Below are 25766 nucleotides of genomic sequence, written 5' to 3'. Positions count from 1 at the left end.
CCGATGTACGCACATAATACACGCCCAGTTGGACTTTGACTTTTAAACACACCCACTTGGACTTTTGCAAGCCTCATTTGCATAACTACAAAAATGGTCATAACTTGGCCAAAAATGCTCGTTTTTTAAAAATAAAAACGTTACTGTAATCTACATTGCAGCGCCGATCTGCTGCAATAGCAGATAGGGGTTGCAAAATCTGGTGACAGAGCCTCTTTAAGTACCAGGCCTATTTTGTCCTTAACGACCAAGCATTCTTTTTTGGTTTTTTTCCGCCCCGATTTCCAAGAGTCATAACTTATAGATTTTTATGTTGATATAGCCATTTGAGAGCTTGTTTTATGCGAGACAAGTTGGATTTTTCAATTGCACAATATTTAGGGGTATATATTCTATTGGTTAACTTTTACTTAAAAAAAAATTAGGGAAAGATTTGAAAACACATTGGTGTGAACATGTTAACTTTATTGTATGGATCAGTACGATTACGGCAATACCAAATATGTATAGGTTTTTTAGGTTTCACTACTTTTGCACAATGAACACACTTTTAAACTAAAATAATTGTTTTGGGATCGCTGCGTCCCAAGAGCCGTAACTTTTTATTTTGTCCGCCAATGTAGCCATATGTGGGCTTGTATAGTGCGGGACGAGATGTAGTTTTTATTGGTATCCTTTTGGATTATATAGAGCTTATTAATTTACTATTATTTTCTGTGGGGAGGGTATGGGGGGGAAAAAAATAAAAAATTCGCCTTTTTTTTCCATGCATGGCTTTCACCCGGCGATTAACGTGTTAACTTTATTACTCTGGTCGTAACGATCGCAGCGATACCATATACATTTTTGTTTTTTTACACTTCTAGTAAATAAAATCACTTTTTATGGTAAAAAAAGTGGTTTATTTTTATCTTTACAGTTTTAGTTTGGTTTTTTTTTTAGTCCGTTTAGGAGACTTCACAATACTATCTTCTGATCTCAGATTCAATGCTTTGGTATAGTGTACCATGCTTGTCAGAGTAAAACTGACAGGCAATCTGTTAGGCCGTGCTTCTGCCATGGCCTAATAGGCATTTAGCCAGGGTAGGTCTGGTGACAGAGGGAGCTCCCTCCCTCTGTCAAACCACTTAAATGCTGCGGTCGCAATTGACAGCAACATGTAAGGGGTTATTGGACGTTTCTCCAATCCTAGCCATTGTAGCGGTAGGGTGACCAGAAGTCATTCACAGCTGTGCTCCTGCGCTGATCGTGAACACGATCACAATTGCGTATAAGCACTTTGGAATGCGCGAATGGTTGCATTTACATGCCGTGCATGTACGTGATTATGCGCCAAGCAGTTAAACAAAACCGTATAATTCTGAGGTGTAAAGCTTTGATGGCCAGTATACCATCACTTGTATGTAACGTCTACGCAACATTAGGCTATATATATTTCATTACATTAAGGTGCAACTCCGTATCTTCATAGTGGTGGACATGGACAAAGGTCTGTAACCCAGCCCCTTCAGAATTTATTCCGGTCACAATCAGCCGTATAAAGTTAGGAAACAAACAAAAAAAAAAAAAAACACGAAGAAATGGAGATCGCTTTACAAGCTACAGCTCCGTGAGAAATGCAATCTTCAATTAAATGCATGGTGCAAATTTCATTAAGTTTTGTTGATCCTTTTAAAGTTTAAAATTTACAGCAGTACAAACCTCTTAGAAAATTCACTAAAATCTGAAACAAGATCACACATTCTAAGGCCACTTCTTGCAGCTTTTGAAGAATACACTGGTCCAATCCCCTTCTTTGTGGTGCCCAAACTAAGAATAAACAAAGATGGAGAGTAATAAAAGAAATGCTCCAGTTTAGAGAGACAAAAAAAAAAAAGAAGTATACAAGCAGGATGCATATATAGTAGTTCCATAAATTATATGTATATTCATTTGAGAACTGCCTGAAGGACCCTCTGTGCTCTGAAAGCTTGCATATAGAACTTTTATGGTTAGTTAATAAAGGTATCATACCTTCTATACTTTTGTCTTTTTTGACACAAAAGGTATTTAACATTGCATATGTATATTAGAAAAATTTAAAAATCCTCTTTAGTGATAAATGCTCTAGCCCTTTATAAACCTGAAGACAGCCAGCAGTACAATGCTCAGATTGGGACAGCTCCATGATACAACCTGCTTTTTAGCAGAGAGCGCACACTGAGCGGGACGATTGTTAGTGTGCAGCGGTGTACACAGTGAAGATCTCTGCTGCGATCTTACTTCATGCTGGATGTTGTTAGATTAGCAGAAATGTAAGAGGATTCTCCTGTATACTATCAAACAGCTGCAGGAGAAGAGGACGACTGCTGGATAATCAGAAGAGTCTCTCACTGGAGGCAGAAGTAGAAACAAGGAACGTAGGTAAATCCAATCACATCTTTCCTACTTTCTCCTCTGTTTGGCCAGCAGTTGTTTAATGTTCGAAGGATTGATTAAAAAAATAAATAAAAAAATACCCTGTAAGTAATCAATCTTTTACCCTTTTCACCTATGGCAGCACCCCTGGAGATGTAAAATAGAAACCCAGTTTTTAGGGTGGAACTACCGCTTGTAGAACTTTCCTACCAAAAGCCAGGTCAGGGACTGAATGCAACTGTAACCTATAATGCCCAATAAAGTTGTGGGGGTGAACTCCATGTAGCCACCCTGCAAATCTGGTCTAGAGATGCTTTGGCTTCCTGCCAAACCTATTTCGACCCCGGAACGGAAGAGATTCTCTGAAGCCCTCCAGTCTTTTGTCACCTCTAGGTAGTGTACTAAACACCTCTTCACGTCTAAACAATTAAGCTCCTTCTCCTTTAGATTTTTTTGGGGAGTCGCAGAAAGAGGTAAGAATAATTTCATGGTCTTGATGAAATGGGGAAATTACCTTTGGCAAGAAACCCGGTAAAGGTCTTCATAATTACCCTATCCTCCAAAACCAAAGTGCAAGGCAGAGAGGGCTTGAATTTAGCTTACTCTCCGGGCAGTGGTAACCACGAGTAAAAAGGTCACCTTTAGAGTGAGAAACCTTATGGACAGGGGAGTCCAAAGGTTCAAAGGATGAACCCATCATAGCAGTAAGGACTAAGTTTAAGTCCCAGGGTGAGACTTAAGATCTTTTTTGAGGTCTTATCCTGGAGGCCGCAATCAGGAACCTTCTAATCCAGCTGTGCTTTGCTAACCTGGAATTATAGGAGTTTAGGGCACAAACCTGTACCTTTAATGTACTAGGCTTGAGGGTCATGGCTAGCCCTGCCTGGAGAAAGTCTAATATCAGGGGTATATCTGGATCTGTAAATGGATCTATATTAAATTCCTGTAAACGTAAACAAGGCTTTCCAGACCCTTAAATATATTTTAGAGGTAACCTGTTTCTGACTTGCCAATAGTGGAGATGGCAGATTCTGAAATACCTCTTTTTCTGAGGATCATCATCTCAGTCTTCATGCTGTAATATGCAGCCTGGTGGGGTCAGGATGAACTACTGGGTCCTGGGACAGCAGATCTGGCCTGTATGCAAGAATCCATGATTGGGCTAAGGACAGCTTCCTTAACCATGTGAACCATGGTCTTTTTGGCCAAAATGGAGTGATTAGGACGACAGAGGCCCTGTCTTCCCTGATCTTTTTTTAATACTCTCGGAAGTAAACAAAGGGGGGGAAATGCATAACCATGTTCCTGACTTCAACACTGGGGAGAGCATCTAATGCTACCGGATATTCCCTGGGGTCTAGGGAGAAGAATCTGGGCACTATCCTATTCTCCATGGTAGCGAACAGATCTATGGAAGCATTACCACCACCTAGCCACAATCATTCAGAAGACTGGTTTAAGGACCATTCTGATTATAGCAACTGCCTTCTGCTCAAAAAGTCTGCTACACGATTGTCCCTTCCCCTTAGATGGACAATAGATGCAGCTCAGGTAGGGAAAAAAAAAAATGTGTGGCTAAGTTCATCAGAAGTTCTGATCTTGTACCTCCCTGATGTACGCCACTGTAGTTGTGTTGTCTGAAAGAATTTTTACCCTTTTTCTGGAAAGTATAGGAATGGTGCATTTTTTAGCCTGAAGTACTGCCTCGAGTTCCCTGTAGTTGGAAGATTTTATGGAGGTTGGTGGATCCCAATGACCCTGAAGGTAGAAGGATTCGCTATGGGCTCCCCACCCCCAAGGACTGGGATCTGTTGTATTGTTCAGGGTTGGAGACATTTCCCATGAAACACCCTTCCTGAGATTTTCTACCTTCATCGACCACCTGAGAGAGTCTGGCTACAGAGGAAAGGTGTAAGGAGTGATCTAGGGAGAACTTGCTCTTGTCCTACTTCTCCAATATGTCCCTCTGTAGAGGTCTGGACATGAACTGTGCCCACGTTGTGGCTGGGATACAGGAGGTTAGAAGAACCAGGACGGACATAGCCCTTCTGAACGAAGTTAAATGATCCAAAGAGGTCCGAGACCCTATCAAAGGCTGGATCTGTCTCTGACGGAGAAAAACAAACAACACATTTACTTGGAGGAGTCGAAGAGGATTCCCCAAAAAATGCATTTGTTGGATGGTATTAAGTTCGACTTGTTTATGTTTATATTCCACCCTAGATCCATCAGTCGATTGTACTGACTGTAGATGGAGTGTCAAAGTCTGGGCTGTGTCTGCCACCATCAGAAAGTCGTCTAGGTAGGGAATGATAAGAATGTCCGTCATTCGTATATAAAATTTAATTTCTGCTATAAGTCTGGTAAAAACTCTCAGGGCCTGAGAGATGCCAAACGGGAGGGTCCTGTATTGGAGGTGGATTAGGGAGTTATTCAAAACTACTGCCACCCTCAGATACTTCTGGTGAGTGATGCAGACAGGGACATGCTAATAAAGCATCCTCCAGATCTATTGACACCATCATACAATTCCTGAAGAGGCGATTTACACAGTAGAGGAGATTCTCTCCATCCAAAATCTCCTGTAAAATCAGGAAGGAGTTAAGCGGTTTGAAGTTTATCATAACCCTGAATCTGCCATCCAGTTTCTTTACTAGAAGGGGGGGGGGGGGGGCAGTAATCCTTCCCTAGCTCTGGTTTCAGTACTGGTACTAGAACCCCCTTGCTGAGAAGAGAAATAGCCTCTGACACTAGAGCCAGCTGTTTCTCTGAATCTTTGTGCCTCTTTTTGGGGAGGAATCTGTCTGGAGGAGTGGTCATGAATTCTAGTTTGTATCCGGTCTTTGATATCTAGAATCCACAGGTTTGACTAGATCTTTTCCCATTCTTGGAAGACTAGGGATAAACTACCTCCTACCCAGCTCCTTCTGGCATCATTGTTAGTGATCCTTATTCTTGTGATCGTTCGGAGGCCTATGACATACACATATATGAAATACACATCTCAATGAAGAAACCTAAAGTAATCTGCCGATAGCAATTATTTGGTTGGGGAACTGCACTGGCAGATTACTTTAGATTTCTCCATTGAGATGTGTATTTCATATACCAGCCCATACCTCCCTTTTTCAGTGGATTTTCCATTTACAATCTGTACTTTGTAAATCTTACACTCTTTTTGACATGCATTAGGCCATCCACTGTGAGAGGTTTTTGCTTGACATTGATTGGTTACATCTGTTACTATTTCCTCTCTAAATCTGTGCGATTTTGTTGTATCAGTAATGCTATCCTTTGATTACTTGTATATTGCATTTTGGCTCTTATACAGTTTAATCCAGTTTGGATCCTCTGTATTTTATATAAATTTTTTATTGTCTAAATACGTGTATTAACAAAGATTCATATTTTCTATTTTTATACTATAATAGTACAGGACTCCCGGTTCTCTTTTGTGCATATGTTCATTTCATAAAGGGCCAGAGCTTTTGTCACTAATTATACATATATTAACATTTTATTTTTTAGTCTTATTTCATGAGGTAGAAGAAATAGTAAATGTGCTCTTATTTTCTTTTCTTTTTAAAGAGAAGAGCGGAATGTGATATTAGGTACCAACTATTAAAGTGGTTTTCCCACCAGGGACATTTATCCACAAGATATGTCAAATAGATGCGGGTCCCACCTCTGGGACACGCACCTCTCTAGAATGGGGTCCCCTAAACACCGGTCCATCTTCTGCTCTCGCTGACTCCTTGTCACTTCCAGACTTTATGGTCCGGAGTTATGAATACAGCATAGCTCACTGAGCTATGCAGTTTCCGGAAGTCCCATAGTAGTAAATGGCAGTTACAGAAGCAGCGTAGCACGCGTGGTGCCCATAACTACTATTCACTTATATGGGACTTACGGAAACCGCATAGCTCAGCGAGTTACGCCGTTTCCTTCTTTATGGTCAGAATTCACCTGCAACACAGAGCGTGGTTTAGGAGGCCCCGTTCTAGAGATAGGTGCGGGTCCCAGGAGGTGGGACCCGCATCTGACATTTAACAACATATCCTGGGGATGTGTCAAAAGTCCCTGGTGGGAAAACCCTTTTAAGAAAAAAAAACAATTTAGCACAACATACAACTCTGCATGCCACATAAATAGCGCTTTTGTGCTCACTCATCATATACACGTACAATTCTCGGTGTAGTAGGTTTGACCTGAAATTACAGCTAAAGTATTGAATTAGATTTTCCAAAACATTCCTCCAATTTTTATGAAATATAGTATACTACCATGACAAAGTCATCCTCAGCCATAGATCGTATTCCATAAAGACACACTATTGTCAAGTATACATACTTCTTCCCAGCTTGTTCTTGTCTCTGTTGTTCTTGGATACCATCAGCAGCTTGGTGGAAGTCAAAAACTGCAAAACAAAGAAAACGGGAATTAGTTTGTATGGGTAATTTGGTTACCATGACAACACGAATGGAGGATGACCTCTTGACCCAATTAGGAACACAAAAGGAGGCAAAGAGGTCCTTCCCATTACTACCATCCAGATCTCTTCAATAACTAAATCAGATAGGCTGCACCATTTATTAACCCCTTGGCGGCATGTCACTTGCCATAGAAAAGGATGGGGCACGCTCACGGGCTGAGCGTGCACCATAACGAGCAGGTGTCTGCTGCCCGTTTAACCACTTAGATGCCGCGGTCAATAGCGACTGCAGCATCTAAGCCATTAGAATGATGCAATCACGGGATGCCGATGGTTGCCATGGTAGCCTAATGAAAACTTCTCGTCTTCCGCCTTCAGGTGAATTCCTGCAAGTGAAAGTACAGACTCTTATGATCTTTTGGTTAGGTTTTACTGGGAAAAAAAAAAGTGTCTGGTGCCCCTGTTATCGTTAGGAATTGGGAGAGGAACCACAAAATATATAATAAGGTTCTGGTGAGGCTCAGAATGGAATTGGCTCCATGGAACCATCAGGAGTGCACAAGTCAGCAGACCGAATATCTGCATAACTTCCCTTATGGAGCAATAGTTGAACATTACTTAAATAAAGTCAGCATTTCAGTTTACCTGCTTGTCCTGGGGTAGAAAGCAGAGTATAGAAAATTATTTTACCTCATTGAAGGTGGTTTGATTTTATTAAAGAAGAGACCACTTCCTGAAGATAAAGCTGGAGAACGGTCAGCGAATCAGCAGAAAATCATCCAAATAAGTAACAATATTTACGTTCCTTTGTCACAAATGACATCTCTATTACAACCTATGTAAATACACGGGGGGGGGGGGGGTAATTTTTAATGTGATGCTCTGAAAACTGGTAATTGAGTACAGCTGGACATTTTTGTATGGCAAGCCTCAGGTACTTCTGAAAATGGAGGATGAATAAGAAATATGCATTCATGCACATTACAGAATTCTGCCATGGGAGTCGTTGGGTAAGCAATCCACTTCAGTTGCTTTAGGTTTATACTGCTTCTGTAGGACACATTTAGATTTTGTACTAGAAACAGAAGAGTAGTGACCCCCTTCCTTCTTCTGTTGGAGTTACTAGCACAATGAACCCCATTTGTTTTCAAGATGTTTTTATGGAGTATAAAAAAAAAATATTTAGCAGAAATACAAGCTCAGTTTTGTCTTTTTTTTTTTGTACATCGTAACATATGCAAACAAACAGAGTGCAAATACCCATACAGACTCGTAGAAGATTTGCAAACTATAATGAATTCCAATACAAAAACACCAAATATAGGGGAGGATGAAGAAGGGCGAAGGGTACAGGGGGTAGGAAGAGGAGGAAGGAAGAGAGGTTTGTCTTGTATATCCAAAGAGTAACCTTCGGTATATGGTGTACAAATAAACATGATCTAAAGGATAAAGGATGATCTAACTTTATAAACCGGAGAACTGTGGAAAAAATATAAGCCTGGTGAAGGATGAGTGTTACCTATAAAGTGCGTCACATATTAGGGAGGAAGAGATCTTTTAACGTAAACTCGCCAAGAAGACCATGTATGTAAAAACTTAGCTCCCGTTTGCTGTTCCCAATGAACCAATTCCTCTAGCCTATAGATTTCTTGTACCTTTAGGTGCCATTGGGCTATAGATGGAGGTGGAGCAGACTTCCAATGTAATGGGATTAGCAGTTTTGCTGCGGTGATTAGGATTGTAGCCAAATCATTGCATTTAGGATTAAAGTAATCAGAAGGTAACCACAAAAAAAGAAAATTTTTTGGGGCGATAAAGGGACCTTAAAAGAGCAAATATTTTTTGTCGTGTCTATTACCTTTCTTGATACCAGGGGCACTGCCACCAAATTTGAAACGAAGAACCTCTTTCAAGAGCACATCTCCAACATACGTCTGGTAGGTCAGGGTTAACCAGAGGTTACCAAACTGGTGTTTTATACCAACGGGACATAAGTTTGTAGGAATTTTCAATGAACCCCATTTGTAGGGGATTGCCGATTCCTTCTTTTATAGCTTTTGATTGAGCAGAAGGGAATGTAGTCAGGTGATACTTTTTGGGAGGAAGAGATTTATACTTTGCTGTTAGCTTGTTGATAATAGCGGTAGAACCCAAGGATTGTAAGTAATTTTTCCCCAGTTGGAGGCAAACCGGCAAAGTTTTCCTCCTACTTGCCCAATGTCAGTTTGCTGGATTTTCCATTAGGGTTAGAGATGAAGCCACTACTTTTCCCACCGTAGGGTAGCTCCATCTACCGGACTTCCTTTTCTAGTTTTTGCGGTTTTCTCTTCAGCCACCTACAAGAACTTTGTCCAGTTCAAGTCCAGGTACATAGTTGCCCTAGAAAGCAATGGGACACAATTTTATTAGTGTTCCTTGAGCCACGGAGCTCTACAGCTAGAATACCCAAGTAACGCATTCCTTGCTGTGAAGCTTACTGTCTCTCTGCAGGCATCAGCCAGGAACACTGTAGCCATCTTCAGAAGCGGAAGACTTTCAATTGTCTGTTCAAGGAGTTCTCGGTTTAAAATGGTTTTCCAGTTGGTTGATCCATGTAAACATAGAACAAGCCAAAGTAGTGGCTGCAACATTGGCTTTGATGTGAGCAGAAGTCTCCCAGGCTTTATTTTTATGTTGACCATCAATTTTTCTTTCCATTGGAACGAAGAGGAGTCCTCAAAGGGGAGGGCTGTTTCATTGACAACATTTGCTACCCGATTGATTAGTTTAGGAATTACCTCTTAAATTTTAGAATCTTCAGGGTCAAATGCAAGTCTATTTCTAAAATCTCTAAGAACAATCAGTCTTTTTTTTTTTTATAAAGTCTTCCCACTCTTCCAATATTATTTGAGCCCTTGGAGACATTTTTCATTTTCATTTTTGCCTCCCCGCTTTTCAGAAGTCATAACTTTATTTATCCATCGACTTATGAGGGTTGTTTTTTTTTTGTGGGATGAGTGATCGGTTTTCACGGCACCATTTATTGTATATTATAATGTAATGGGAAAACTGAAAAAAATAAAATATCTTTGTGGGGTGAAATTAACCAATCGATCTTGTGTCGACATTCTGAGAGCCATGACACTTTTTTTTAAAAATATTTTTATGGATTGAGCGGTGTGCTTATTTTTTGTGAGGGGGGCTGTAGTTTTTATTGATATCATATTGGGATATATGACTTGGTGCGCACTTTTTTTTTTTTTTTAAATCTATTATATTGGGGAGGCTAGGGTGAACAAAAAAACAGCGGAATCTGGCGGTTTAATTTTTTTAATTTATTTTAATGCGTGCGGGTTAAATAACATTATATTAAAATAGATATTAGAATAGTTTGGACTTTTGCAAACATGGCAATACCAGTTATATTCATTACAAGATTTTTTTTTAACATTACTTTAGGGAAGATTAACTTTATTTTTTTTTTATTAGCCCTCCTAGGGAACTTGAACCAGCGATGGCCACCCATTTAGAACGTCTTAGATGCTACAATCGCTATTGACTGCGGCATCTAAGTATTTAAACGGGCGGAATCTAAGTTATTATTCACTCCGCCAATTGCAGTGAGGTGTCGGCTATAACATACAGCCGTCACTTGCTCAGTATGGAGCTCGCTCAGCCCGTGAGCCACCTTCATCTTTCCCCTTTGCAGTGGTCACATAGATGTACGTGACATGTTGCCAAGAGGTAAAAGATTTTTGTTAACTTAAAACACACTACTGCATCTTACATAGACCCCCAAACATTTTGTTCTGGACAGACCTTACTGGACATCTTCACTATCTATTTTTTTTTTTTTTTAAACACGTTTTATTGAACTCAAAGTTTGCAATAAAGAAAACACAATATTACAGTATATCATACATCGATAGATTAAGAAAAATTACATGCCATTCAATGCACCGTATACACAACACACATTTCAAACAATTGTTCAGAGTAGCATTTTGGCAAATTAGTTGCATGACATAAGTAAATATACACAAACATACGTGCATAAGAAAATGCAAAAAATAATAAAATACTCAAGGACATTATCCCATCAGATCTATCCCACACCATCCTCCACAGTCAGCATGTCCAATAAGGAACGCATAGTATTTCCCAAATGTAAGGTCGTAGAGGAGGAGAGCCATCCATCCCAAATCTTCCCAATCTTGGAGGCATTTCCTATTACTGTAGACTACCCTCTCAAATGGGATGACATTAACAACCAGGGATTTCCATTGTGCAAGCGATGGAGAGACCGCCATCCATCTCAGGGCAATAGCTTTCCTAGCCAGAAAAAAAGTTTCTCTGAGAAACATTTATGTATGAAATGGCCAATTTTCCTCCTGCAGCAAACCCAACAAACACACCTTGGGGTTTTGGGTACAGGTACCGAGATACCAGTCAAAACATCAATCACTTTATCCCAGAAGGAAATAATATATGTGCACCCCCAAATAAGATGTATGAAGTTTGCCCCCGGAGAGTGACATCTATGACATTCTGTATGTGGCAACCGACCCATACGATATAAACGAGTTGGAGTAAGGCAACTCTGGTGTATTATGTACAATTGGGAGTCTATTATTGACAGGAGAAACAAATAAATGTGACCATAGGGCCTCTGACCAATCCTCCTTGGATAAGTTGGGAAGAATTGTTTTCCAGGCAGCCTGTACAGAGCGTACGTGACTCGGTTTTTGCATTCAGAAGATTAGTGTAAATTGCCGAGATAATTCCCTTGGGTCCCTGTGTCTTCAGAATTCCTATCAACGGGAATCTTGAAAGAGACGGGGACTATGTTCGAAATTGTGAAGTCAACGCATGTCGTAGTTGTAAGTATCTAAAGAATTGGGTACGATGTAAAATTATAGCATTCTATCATCTGGGTAAACGATAACACATTTCCCCTATATACATCCTTCAAGACATAGAATCTCATTAGACTAACAAAACTCAGACTACTTCCAGGATGTGTAAGTGCGGGAACATGGGATTGTCCCACCTCCAAATCCCCAAAACCGCATAGCAGCTTAGCTGCCTTCCAAACCCGATGTGCAAGTCTATGAAGTAGTACTAATTTCCTTCTGAACAATGTGGGGTTCTCCAAAACAGGCCACAGGACAGATTGTCCCAGCACTTGCCCCAAAGCATACTCTGAAAATTATTCTGGAATCAGGGCAATCCATTCCTTCAAATAGCGGAGTCGACCACTCAGGAAGTAAATATAAAAATCAGGCAGTGCCAAGCCACCCTTAACCTTAGGACGCTGGAGTATGGATAGAGCAAGTTTTCTGCGAGATTTCCCCCATATAAAACTAGCTACCAGGGAGTGCAACCTGTCAAAGAATGATCTTGGAATAGGTCCATTAGCATGCTCCAATAAATATAAACCTTTCGGTAAAAGGGTGATCATTACCAAGCTTACCCTTCATGCCACCGATAAAGGAAGCGTCTTCCACTCTAAATTTCTGAATAAAGAGATTCTCCAGGGGGTAGATATTCTTAACATGAGACAACAGGATATTTTGTTATATATATGCCCAGATATTTAAAACATGTAACGACAGGCAAATTATAATAAATATCTGGCCAGTCCATCACCCACAAAGGAATCAGAGCCGACTTAGTCCAATTGATCAGGAGACCAGAAAAATAGACCAAAACGGTTCACAATGTCAATAGCCCTAGGAATAGCATCATGAACATCAGACATGGAGAACTAGATCATCCGCATACATACCTATTCTACTTTCTCTACTGCCAATAAGCACTCCCCGAATTATACTATCCTGGAAAATTTGGATGGCAAGAGGTTCTATAGCCAAAGCAAATGGGAGAGGACAACGGGTATCCCGGTCTAGTTCCCCTACCTAGATCAAAAATGGCTGTACCCATACCATTCACCAAAAGATTTGCTCTGGGATTCTTATATAAAATGGAAATCCATTTGGAAAATCCAAATCGTGTCAACACCGCATGTAGATATCTCCATTCCATGGAGTCGAAGGCCTTGGCTGCATCAAGTGCTGCCAATGCCCTATGTTGGCTCAAATCCCTTCCCACCTGTGAAACCGCCTGGACCCTGCGGCTATTCCTCGAAGTGGACCACCTGGGAATAAAGCCCGATTGATTATCACGTATTAACGAGGTGATAATAGAATTAAGTCTATTTGCCAAAATCTTAGTCAGAATTTTATCATCTAAATCATGTGATTTCGCTCAGTTTTCAGCAAAATTATAATAGTGGCTTCATATAAAGATATGGGCAAAGTACCCAATTCAAAAGCGGTTTCGTACATCTGAAGCAATTCAGGACCAATAATCTCAAAATATCTGGAATACACCTCTAAAGGAATCCCATCAGGTCCAGGCGATTTATTTTTCAAAGCATCCTTCACAGCAATCTGCAATTCTTCTAGCTTAATAGACTCATCTAATCTATCTCTATGCAAGAAGGACAACTGTGGGAAAGTAATCCCCTCCAAATATTCAGACAGTGAATCATCCGAGTACCCACTCTGGGAAGTGTATTATTCAGTATAAAACCTACGAAATCTGTTCGGCATCACTTAGTTCTTGACGCCCCTCACCAAGAATTTTTATAATAGCAGGAGATGACTGACTGGAGTGCACTATATGCGATAATAATCGACTGGACTGATTTCCCAACTCAAAGGCATTTTGTTTAAAAAAAAAAAAAAAATTTCCTATCCCCTTCTTTAAGATTTAACAAGTATAATCTACCCGCCTGCAGTCATTGTAATCTATTCGCCTCAGAAGGATCATTAATAAAAGCCCTCTCCATGACTTTACAGGATGCAGCCAGTCCGTCCTCCTTAGCCCGCAATGTTTTTTTAATGAATGAAATTGTGGATTTCAGACACCCTCCTCAAATATGCTTTAAACGTATCCCACTTAAGTAGGGTATTAGTCTCCTCACAATGAAGGTCTAGAAATTGGGTCAACTGATCAGGGTTGCGATCATTGGAGCCAATCAAAGATAACCAAAATGGGTGCACCCTTCAATTCAGTTTACTGGCTTGTCGGTCATATAAGTGAACTACTGCCAGTAGGGGTGCATGATCCGAAACACTAGGCGGGGCATAGTCAATATTAGATATCCTAGGCCAAAAGACAATGAGCCAAACATATAAATCAATTCTAGATAATGCACCTCTAGAAGGAGTAAAGCATGAGAATTCTAAAGATTGGGGATGTCTCAGTCTCCACAACTCCACCCATCCCATCTCATCCACCAACCTCTGCAGGTTCGAAGAAGAGTTCAGCTCCAAAGCACCTCTCTGGGACACAAACTTAAGAGCCGGGTTCAGTAAAATATTAAAATCTCCCATACACAGAACTTTAGCCTCAGGATTGTTAGAGGCAACATTAACCGCTAGCTGTATAGGCGACAGATTGTATAACCCTATGATCACAAAAGACATACCATTAACCCCTTAAGGACACGGCCAATTTTGGCCTTGAGGACAGAGCAATTTTTTTACATTTCCCCTCTTTGCATCCTGACGCTCATAACTCTTATTTTTTGTACGACGTAGTTGTATGAAACTTTGTTTTTTGCGGGACGAGTTGTACTTTATGTAGGTACCATTTTTTGGTACAAATACATTATCGTTTAATTTCTATAAATTTTTATTTTGGCGAATATGCAGAAAAAAAAAAAAAAGCAGTTCCGCTGCAGTTTTAATTTTTTTTCTTTTACACCATACACCGATCATAAATAATGTCATACATTTGTTGTACAGGTTGTTACGGTCGTGGCGATACCAAATATGTCTATATTATTTCATGTTTTGGGACTTATATTTTAAAAAGTTATGTATTATAAAAAAAATTGTGTTTGTGTATTTTTTTTGCTTTGTATTTATTTATCATTAATTTTTTTTTACATTCATTTAACTTTTTTTTTTAATCCCATAAAGGGATTTATCATTTTGATTTTGTAACCGTAATGTACTGGCATAGATCTATATGCCAGTACATTAGCCTGTGTACTGATTGTACACAGGCAGTTGTTAGGGCATACATCAGTATGCCCTAACAGGAAATATGTTCAGGCAGCCCTGGGGTCCTTCACTGGACCCTGGGCTGTCTGGCCATACAAGTTATGGGCATTGATCGCGTCACAGTTATATTCTGTGACGCGATCAATGTGCAGTCCCCCCTCTTTGAACGCCGCAATCTGCTTTCATCGCGGCGTTCAAAGGGTTAACAGCGGAGAGAAGATGTTTCTCTGCTCTCCGCTGTCAGAGCGGGGCCGTGGCTGTGTATTACAGCCGTTGCCCCGCTCTCGATCGCGTGCACAGACGCGCGCAGGGACGGCTGTCACACAGGACGAGTATGCTCGTCCTAATGCGCGAAGTGCTCGCCGCTCAGGACGAGAATACTCGTCCTGTGTCGGCAACAAGTTAATATAGGCATGTACAAAAACATATCTACCCTCTGGATCCACCATTGTCCGAGTCGCATTCCACCTCACTGCACGATGAACTAGTAGGGAAACTCTGCGAGAATAGGACGTGTGCCAGGAATGCTCTGCCCATTGAACCCATAGTTTTTTCAATCTATTGACAGTGTCGGCAGTAATATGGGTCTCCTGGAGGCATAAAATGTGTCCCTAACTCCCTCACATGTGCAAATACCGCAATTTTTCTTACGGGGACTACCCATACCCCTAATATTCCATGACATCACTTTCAGGTCAGCCATGAAGAAACACCCACATAAGCAATATCAAAATCCTCCCCACATACTCTATTACTTGCTGCCATATATATATGCAATGTACAACATTCACATTGCGTTAAACATGTAGCAAGCATTGTAACCTTTGTCCAACAGAACATAACTATCCCCCGAAGGGGTATCCATGAGAGAGGACCCCTCACATGTATAAAAACACATCATTAACCATTGGCGGTATGGTTGTAACTTGTGTATCATGGCATATGGTTATGGGGTATCTGTGCATACAATTGAAGATGTTAAATTTAAGTTGTACAGAAATAAAAAAAACATAAGTTTCCCCTGCTATCACAAAATCAGACCTATTCACAGGTTAGGCAGGAAAAAACAGTACAGTACAGAAGATGGAGATGCAGCATCCGACAGGTAACAGGACTGCAATGGACCAAACAATAAAATACCATAAGAATAATAATCTTCCATCCCGCTCTTCTAGAAAGGACATGGTCGCCATATCTGTACATGCGCAAAAAAAGCAGAATCAGCAAATGATCAGTAACCATTGTCAATAGTGCAAGTCTCCTGGTCGCATAGCTAGCCACTCCTCAGCTTCCCTTGGGTCCCCAAAGAAAACAGTCTTCCCGCCATCATTTATCCGGAGACGAGCCGGGTAAGCCATCGAATAAGTCCCGCATCTTCCTTTTCACAGAAATAAATGTTGCACGTTTTTTCTGTAATTCAGCCGAAAAATCAGGAAACAATAACACTCGAGAATTCTCATATCAAGTCCCGATACTTCCAGTTGAGTAAACGCGCCAATAAAGGTCGTGGTGGTAAGCCAGGCTGAGGTGGTTGTGCTGGCACTGAGCACATTCTACAGCAAATGCCGCAGAGAAGTGTGCCTGAGGGAAGGTGGACCGGAACGAATGCTCAATAAAAGGCACCAGGCGTAGCTCCTTCCACTCGTTCCGGGAGACCAATAATTCTGACATTATTTCTACGCGAACGATTTTCCAAATTGCCACATTTCTGTTGCCACAATTCCACTTTTGCATCCACCGCCGACAATCTAGCAGGAATGCTAACAATAGTATCCTCAATGGCGGAAATACGATGTTCCGTCTCCTTCACTCTCTCTCTAAGTTTCTGTACATCATTGCGGAGCAAGCCAAGATCCACCCTCACCTCTTCTATCTTCCCCGTCAGAGAGGTAGTAGATAGTTATAGCCTGCAGCAATTGCTCACATACCTGTTGCAGTGTCAAATCAGGACCAGGTTCTGTCTCCTCAGGCTGACTCGTGTGAGCACTCTGACAGCGTGGTGGTCTGGAGCGTTGCGCTGGAGAGGCTGCGGCACCATTTTGTGTGCGGTCCCTGGCGAAATCCTTAAATTTCTCCGCCGCTGACGACCCTTTCGTGGGACCCATCGGTGCCATACCTCAGGAGCACTTCCGTGAGCTGTCAAAAGGTCTGTTTGTCCCAGGATTAGGCAGGACAAAGTATATAGCGGGTTACCCGTCTGAGCCCTCTCTGCGCACGTCCGCTCATGTTGCCAGCAGGCCACACCCCCCACATCTTCAATATTCATTGTACCTCTAATAGCTTTGAAGTGCATTTCTATGTCCTCAAAACAAATACTTTCAATCCTCAATATCTTTTAGGGAAGTAAGGTCCTCTCCTTTCTCAAATGCTCCCTCTGACAGATCCAACGGTTCATCAGATGAAATCTACCTCTATTTCTTCTGAGTATGGGGTCCCTTACAAGATTTAGATGTACTTGGTCCTTGTGGGATGGTTAAAATTGGCTACAGAAGCTGGAACCTCTACTGCTACATCACTCATGAGAGATAGCTGTTCCTCCCATCAGACATCACTTACAGGTATGGGGGGGGGGGGGTGAACGTGACACTTTAGTCTCTGCAGTTAATGTTGTCCATCCCCCAGAAGCACCAAAAAGGCCTCAGAATGGGAAGCGAAGAGTTTTCTTTTGACCACTTAAAAATGCAGCCTAGTTTGGGCCTTTTTTTTCCATCTCGAAGTCTGAAAGCCATTACTTTTTTTCCCAGTAGAATTAGCCTCATGAGGGCTTGTTGTTTGCGAAATTAGTTATTTTAAATGGAGCCACTTAAATTTCAAAATAAGGGTCATTACAGGTGTGGCGATACCAATGCGTATTTTCTTTATAAAATGTCTAAATAAAAAAAAAGTTATTTTATTATTCTGCAGACTGACTTATGTAAGGACAGGAAGAATACAGAGGTAGTGGTGGGAGGGGCCTTTTAATCTCTATATTCCTGTATCTACAGAGGCCAAGAGGGCATACTATAGGTGCGCTGCCACGACTGAACGACATGGAAAGTTGCCTTAAAGAGACTGTCACCACATTATAAGTGCCCTCTTATATAATGAGATCGGCGCTGTAATGTAGGTAACAGTGTTTTTTTATTTCGAAAAACAATCTATTTTCACGAAGTTATGAGCGATTTTAGCTTTATGCTAAGGACTTTCTTAAAGCCCAAGTGGGCGTTGTGGAGAGAAGTGTATGACACTAGCCAATCAGCGTCATACACTTCTCTCCATTCATGTAATCAGCACATAGTAATCTTGCGAGATCACGCTTGCTGTCACTTACTCCCACATCAACGTTACTGAAGTGTCTTGACAGTGAATAGACATCACCTCCAATCAGGACGGGAAACCTATTCACACTTTTGACACTTCGGTAACGTTTGTGTGGAACTTACAGCACAGCACATCGAGATCATGTTGCGCTGTCATTTACAGCGTGATCCTACGAGATTACACTTGCTGTGCTGTAAGTCCCACACAAATGTTACCGAAGTGTCGGGATTGTGAATAGAAATCCCATCTTGGCTGGAAGTGATGTCTTTTCACTGTCCGGACACTTCAGTAACATTAATGTGTGTGTATGTGACTGCATGAACAACGCAGGAACACTATGTTCAGAGTAAATTAATGGAGAGAAGTGCATGCCACGGATTGGTCAGAGTTATACACCTCTCTACAATGCCCACTTGGTCAAATGTAAAAACACACCCAGTTGGGCATTAAGAAAGTTATTAGCATAAATCTAAAAATCGCTCAACTTTTATTTTTCGGTAAATAGAGTGGTGTGGGGGCTTATTTTTTGCGGGAGGAGTTGCTTCTTTTGTTCCCATTTATAGTTCCATATAATGTACTGGGAAACTGAAAATAAATTTGCGGGCTGAAGTTGGAAAAAACTGCGATTCCTGTATTTTTGGGGTTTTGCTTTTACGGCTTTCACCGTGCGGTAAAAACGACAACTTATCTTTATTCTGTGGCTCAATACGATTACGGCGATACCAAATTTATATATATTTTACTACCTTTATTGATAAATACTTTGTTAAAAATAAAAGTGTCGCCACATTCGGAGAGCCATAACTTGTATTTTTTCACCGATTGAGGGCTTAGAGGCCACAGGCAGGGCTTAGCAGAGGCAGAGTGAAGGCAGAGGGCTGCCAGAACAACTGTCGTCACCCACCTTTGAGCTGTTGAAGGGGGCCGCCCCCTCTTTAACACCTCAGATGTTGCAGTCAGCAGCATTTGAGGGGTTAAACAGCCAGGAACAGCGCGACACCCGCAGCATATGGAGCGCGCTCCAAACATCAACACCCGGACGTAATGGCACGTCAGGGTGCACGAAGGGGTTAATAGAAGCCTTCATATTTTGCTTGCAGTGAAAGCATGTCCTTGTTATGAAATGTAATGCAGTGTGCGGTTTTACCAAAAAATCAGCGATGTATTTAACCCCTTAATGACCAAGCTTGTTTGGACCTTAATGACCAAGCCAGATTTGTCAAATCTGGCATGTCTGACTTTATCAGAGAATAACTCTGAGAAGGTTTTAATATCCAAGTAATTCTGACATTGTTTTTTCGTCACATGTTGTACTTTGTTAGTGGTAAAAATAGTGGTAAAATGTCCTTATTTTTAACTGTAATATGTCACATATGTACATACATACATGTACACATTTTTTATTAAATATATATTTCCATCTCTTTGCTCAAATTATATTTTTTTTCAAAAGTGCTGCCAAAATAGAGTAATTTAGAAGACTTACAAATGTAATAATAATTTTATAAATTTAAGTACATAATGTTTTCCTGCACCAAGCCAGGTTTTCAGAGGCTCATAAGTGTCAGAATGATGGAAACCCCCACAAGTGACCCCATTTTGAAAACTACACCCCTTAAGGTATTTCTTAAGGGGTGTTGTAAGTATTTTGACCCCATGTTTTTTTTTGTAAGAATTCATGCAAAGCAGGCATAAAAAAATAGAATTAACATTTTTCACAAATGTGTCATTTTAAAGACAGATTTCTTTATAAAGCGAACATGAGAATGAAGAAACACACCTCAAAATCTATCACTCTGTTTCTCCTGTTTTCAAAAATATCCCCATTGTGGCCCTAATGCGTTGCTTGGACACACGGCAGGGCTCAAAAGGAAGGAAGGTTTTCAGGACTCATTTTGCTTGAAAATGTTTTAGGCCCCACTGTACATTTGGAGAGGCTTTGAGCTGCCAGAACAATAGAAACTCCCCATAAACTACCCAATTTAGAAAACTAGACCCCTTAAGGTATTTATCTAGGGGTGTAGTGAGTATTTTGACCCCACAGTTCTTTGCTAAATTTAATGCATAGCAGGTGAAAAAAAATAAAATTCACTTTTTTCATACAAGTATCACTTTGAAAACCGATTTCTTTGTAAAGCGAACAGGAGAATGAAGAAAGACACCCCAAAATCTTTCTCCCCGTTTCTCCTGTTTTCAAAAATACCCCCATTGTGGCCCTAATGTGCTGCCTGGACACACGGCAGGGCCCAAAAGGAACAGAGCACCTGGTAGCTTTCAGGACACCAATTTTGCTTGAAAATGTTTTAGGCCCCAATGCACATTTGGAGAGGCCTTGAACGGACAGAATGATAGAAACCCCAAAGAAATGACCAATTCTTAAAACTACACACCTTAAGCTATTCAGGAGTGTAGTGAGCATGCTGACCACTATGTTCTCATAAAGAAGGCATGTCCTGAAATATGCATTTGCCTGTTTAACTATGTCTTGCTAACAAAGCAATTGTCCCACATTTGTGTCATTCTGATGCCGTTGTGAACAGCATTCTAGTCTGATATATAATAAATTATACTGTTCTGGAGTGAAAGGCAATATATTTATTTGGAGGAAAACATATCAAACTATGTGGCAAACTGGAGTTTGTTCACGAGATAAAAACACCTGTAGGGCTATGACGACATCTTATTTTTTTATAGTGACTGGTCATAAAACTTCTCTTTAGCCTCATCCATCCCTATATAAGTGACGAACGTGCCAAGCAACGCGGTACACCATAACAGACACCTGCCCGGCAAGGTAGGAACCGCTATGCGTACAACAACCAATCACCTACAAAATATATAAAGGGACAGTGTCCAAAACCATCTATAGGAACAGTAAAGGATCACCAGCGCCTCCACATGCGGCAAGCCGCTATACACTAAGCGTCATTCCGCAGGACCCAGGATATTACAGTGCCTGATAAAGGTCAGAGACATCGCACTTAGGGCGGATTCAGACGAACGTGATTTTCGTCCGTGCAGCCCGCGTGGTATTCACGCGGGTCGCACGGACCTAAACAAGTCTATGGGGCAGTGCAGACAGTCCATGAGTTTTGTGCAGCGTGAGTCTGCTGCGTAAAACTCACGACATGTTCTATATTTAGGCGTTTTTCGCGCATCACGCACCCATTGCGTGGGACAAGCATTATTCGCGCAACAGCAGTAAAAGAATGAATGTAAACAGAAAAGCACCACGTGCTTTTCTGTTTACAAACATCCAAATAGAGTGTCAATGATGGCGGCTGGGCGAAAAGCACGCAGCCGCGCATTCCATATGAACAGAGCACATGGAGCCGACACGCTGCTGCCACGCGCGCAAACCGCTCACGTTCGTCTGAATCCGCCCTTATACTGGCATAATCACTATTATTAAAAATCCATCTTTGGATAATGACTTCTGGTGTGCATTGTACCTTTTCTTATAGTAAAGGATCACTAGTCCCCAAAATAATGTCAGTATTGCCAGAAGTATTGTCCGGTGTAAGAGATCCAGTAAAAACCCGAAAAACTGTAGTAAAGCCCATGGTGTATTGATATGGAACAGCTCGATTATTAGAGCTCCTCCAAATAAAAAATGCTAATTTCAAGATACATTAAAACAGCTTTGTGCAGCAGGACATAGTCATTACAGGTCATTTTACATTTTGGAAAAAAAATAAAAATATGCCATTTCAGTGACAACATAGGGTCACATTTTGAAAGCTATAACCCTTATGCTTTTTATCTAGGTGTGTAGTAAGTATTTAGACCCTACAAATATTGAGGCCTTAATACTTAGTGCGCCTTTTCTCCTGTGCGTCAAGATATTCATCTAGGGGTATAATGGAAACTTTTAGTTCTATTGAGTGGTTTTACTGGGATGTCAGGATTGCACATCAGAACTCAGAATTGAAGGAGTGCCAGGAGGTTTTTAGGGCCCACTTTTTACTCGTAAGATTTTTATGCAACACGGGTGCCAGAACATTTAGAAAATTCAAAGTGCCTCCTTGAATACAATTGAAACTTTCAAGGTATTCATCTAGGGGTATAATGGGAATTTTTAGTTTGATTTGGTATGTTTTTTGTTTTTTTAAAACGTCAATTGGGACAAAATGGGAAATAAAATTAATTTTAGAAAGTAAATACCCAGGCGATAGGAGAAGGCAGGAAGAAAAGGGACTTCATTAAAATCAACAGAGGTGTGGTATATTTGAAAGCACTAATGTGTAGCCTGCCCTTGAAATGCACCAAGGATTCGTCCACTGCAATGCATTTTTGTGGGGTGTAAATCTCTAAAATTAGACCTGTAGCGAACCACTACAATTCCAAATTTAAACAGTCTGTCAAAAGTGGGGTCATTTGTGGGTGGGCATTACTCATTGTTGTTGTAATGCAGGAACCGTAGCAGGATAACAAAACGAGCCCTAGGAATGGTGTGGCGGTAAAGTGGGCAATGGTGTAGCATATCAGCGCTCCAATTGGAGCGAATAGTGGGCTTTTTGTAATGCCCATGATTAGTAGGCCCCAAAATGTCTATTTCATTTGCATTGGTAGGGATCCATTTTTGTGGCCTGGCATAATAACTGTTGGGATTGCGGGCAATAAATTGTGCTGCATAAATATTTGTTTGCTGTACCATAAGACAAATGAATTCATCAGAGAAAAAATAATTTACAAAAAATATCTCTAAATCCAGTAGTGTCCACATTCGTGCCTGGGGTGGCAGTAAATTCAGGCACCTGGGGCATATAATTATCTAGGGCAATCCACGCAGGGGCATCTGAATTTGGTTGTGCTTGCGCACTAGCCCTAGAACGTCTACGGGGGGGGGGGGGGGGTTCATCACTAGATGTGTCACTTGAGGATGACTACATCAAAAATGTCACCTCATCTCCACTGTCAGACTCGGACTCTGCACAGAAAAAGGCGTACGCCTCTTCAGCAGTGAACACCCGCTTTGTCATTGTAACTAAACGTAGTTTTTAACTCCCTGAACCTCTAACCCTAATTAGCCCTAGCTAATACCCGAACGCTAAATTATTTTTAAAAAGCCCTGACAGTACCTAACCTTACACTCTAAAAAGCTAGTCTGATACTATCCCTGTCGCTCACTAAAACTTTTTTTATAGTTTTTTTTCTTTTCATATTTTTACAAGAACAAAAAAACCACACCAAAGGGGTTTCACACGCAGTCTGGCTGACTGAACGGATTCAGTGATGTGTCACTAGGAAACAGGGATGTGCTGATGGGGCACGTGGGGGTGACTGGTCACCACGTGGGGGTATATTTCATTCACAAATAAATGTAGAATCGGTCTCTGATCTCCTCTCAAAACCAACAGAGGAGATCAGAGTCGGAGACTATAGAAAAACAAAGTCCTGCCTACGTCACTCCACTGTGATTGGTCTGTCTACACTGACAGACCAATTACAGCGATCGCCGACAGGGCCCCACTGTGATTGGTCCTGTCGGCTAGCTCTGTTGCTAAGCTGTCTCGGACAGCAGTTTGCAGTGAACGGCCACCTTGTCCCGCGGCGCTGTGACAGTTTAACTGCATCACTTACATGCACGTGGGAATGCGCTAACCAGCCGCATTCACCGACGTGCATGTATGTGAAAATGCGGGAAGGGGTTAAATGATTAAGAATGATAACTGTTTAACATGTAAAAAATTGTTAAGAGGTTAAACACTGAAAAAATGCGCTGATTGTGACATCGTGGCTGCCAGGTGTGCCCTTACCCTCCCAGTGAATTGATCAGAGCTAGGTCTTTTAATGAATTGTGCACGCATCCCTACACATGACCAGGACGTTTTTTTTTTATCCCTGGAAAGTAAACAGTGCCGATACATTGAGGTCCTAGAACTAAGAACTATAGCCTGCCAGAAAAAAAAAAAAGCCTTGAGTGTATCTATGCCAGTGGTTCCCAACCAGAGTGCCACAATAAAATTATTATTTTTTTGCTACAAGCTCTGACCCCGACGCGTAGCAGACATGACGCACACACATCTGCTACAAGTACCGCCCACTGCTAGAAGAGCCTGACGGAGGGAGAGGAGCCATTAACGCTGGGCAGGGTAAGTATTTCTTATATAGTTTGTTCGCAATTGTGTGAGAACTGGAGCCAGGGGAACTGTAGTTCTCTCCTCTTATACCTCTTCCCTGCAATGTTCTCGGATATTCCGTAAAAACAGCCTGGACATGCTGGGAGTTGGAGTTCTTATACCTCCTTATTTATTCCTTCCCGAGGAGTAAGCACACGTTCTGTCTGTGATTGCCTCTTTACTGGAGGGGGCCGGTGAGTGGGGCTCTCATGGCCACGTTACGGTGAGTGGGGCTCTCATGGCCACGTTACGGTGAGTGGGGCTCTCATGGCCACGTTACGGTGAGTGGGGCTCTCATGGCCACGTTACGGTGAGTGGGGCTCTCATGGCCACGTTACGGTGAGTGGGGCTCTCATGGCCACGTTACGGTGAGTGGGGCTCTCATGGCCACGTTACGGTGAGTGGGGCTCTCATGGCCACGTTACGGTGAGTGGGGCTCTCATGGCCACGTTACGGTGAGTGGGGCTCTCATGGCCACGTTACGGTGAGTGGGGCTCTCATGGCCACGTTACGGTGAGTGGGGCTCTCATGGCCACGTTACGGTGAGTGGGGCTCTCATGGCCACGTTACGGTGAGTGGGGCTCTCATGGCCACGTTACGGTGAGTGGGGCTCTCATGGCCACGTTACGGTGAGTGGGGCTCTCATGGTGTTTGAGTGATTTCCGCCTCGGACCTCCCATTGAAATTAATAAGAGGCAGAAAAAAACCTGTGGCGCTTGTTTGGAGTCAAACAATGCTGTCAATTCAAAATCTGCCTCAAAATTGCTAAAGGAATCTTGAGGCAGATTATTTTTCCGTCTTACAAAAAAAAAAAAAAAAAAAAAACACTGTGTGAACATACCCTAAGAGTATAGTGCTTGTTTTTTTTTTTTTTAATTGTCGTTTTGTAAACAATTTTTGGCAGGGGTGCCCTGAGAATTTTTTTTTTTCCCAGGGGTGCCTCAAGACAGAAAAGGTTGGGAAACTCTGATCAATGCTTTTAAATGAAGTAGTTTTAAACTTTCTTTTTTTTACGACCGTTTGATTCTGAGAAAAGGCCAGTTTTAGCCCAGTCTACCAGGGAAGATCAGGCTGCGTATGTTCAGTAAATTAAGCAAAGAACAATGTCGTACTGTGTTCAAAGAGACAAAAAGTATAAAATAGGAGTAATGACTTCATTGGCTAAGCAGAAAAAAAAACAAAAACATTTCACGCTTATTTCAAATTACCTGCCCTCAGTGTAGGTTAATAAAAAACAGCCCATTTCCAGGATCCTATTGATTGTACATAAACCACATACACACCCCACACACACTAAATCTTACCAATGTGTGCTCGGTCAGAGATGGTAAGCCTGTTTTCCCAGCCAGCCAAGCCTAAAGGAAAACATGGATATCAATCAACAGGACAACCAAATATTCAAGTAACAAATGTTCAGATTCATTTCTCTTTTGAAGGGTAAAGGAAAAAGAAGTCATAAGG

General features: G+C 41.5%; 1 protein-coding gene across 1 annotated transcript in view; it reads right to left on the bottom strand.

Annotated features, from left to right (window-relative positions):
• The window catches only part of LOC142759834 (adenylosuccinate synthetase isozyme 2), a 69902-nt gene that overhangs the window by 28001 nt on the left and 16135 nt on the right, over positions 1 to 25766 (bottom strand). The window contains exons 4-6 of the mRNA XM_075862455.1: positions 25610 to 25660; positions 6748 to 6814; positions 1702 to 1809 (exon numbers count right to left, since the gene is read on the bottom strand). Of these exons, the coding sequence (XP_075718570.1) occupies positions 1702 to 1809; positions 6748 to 6814; positions 25610 to 25660 (226 nt within the window). The remainder of the gene's footprint in view (positions 1 to 1701; positions 1810 to 6747; positions 6815 to 25609; positions 25661 to 25766) is intronic.

The sequence above is a fragment of the Rhinoderma darwinii genome, chromosome 4 (genome assembly GCF_050947455.1).
Source record: "Rhinoderma darwinii isolate aRhiDar2 chromosome 4, aRhiDar2.hap1, whole genome shotgun sequence".
NCBI classification, from domain to species: Eukaryota; Metazoa; Chordata; class Amphibia; order Anura; family Rhinodermatidae; genus Rhinoderma; species Rhinoderma darwinii.
This window is presented reverse-complemented; position numbering and strand designations above follow the sequence as displayed.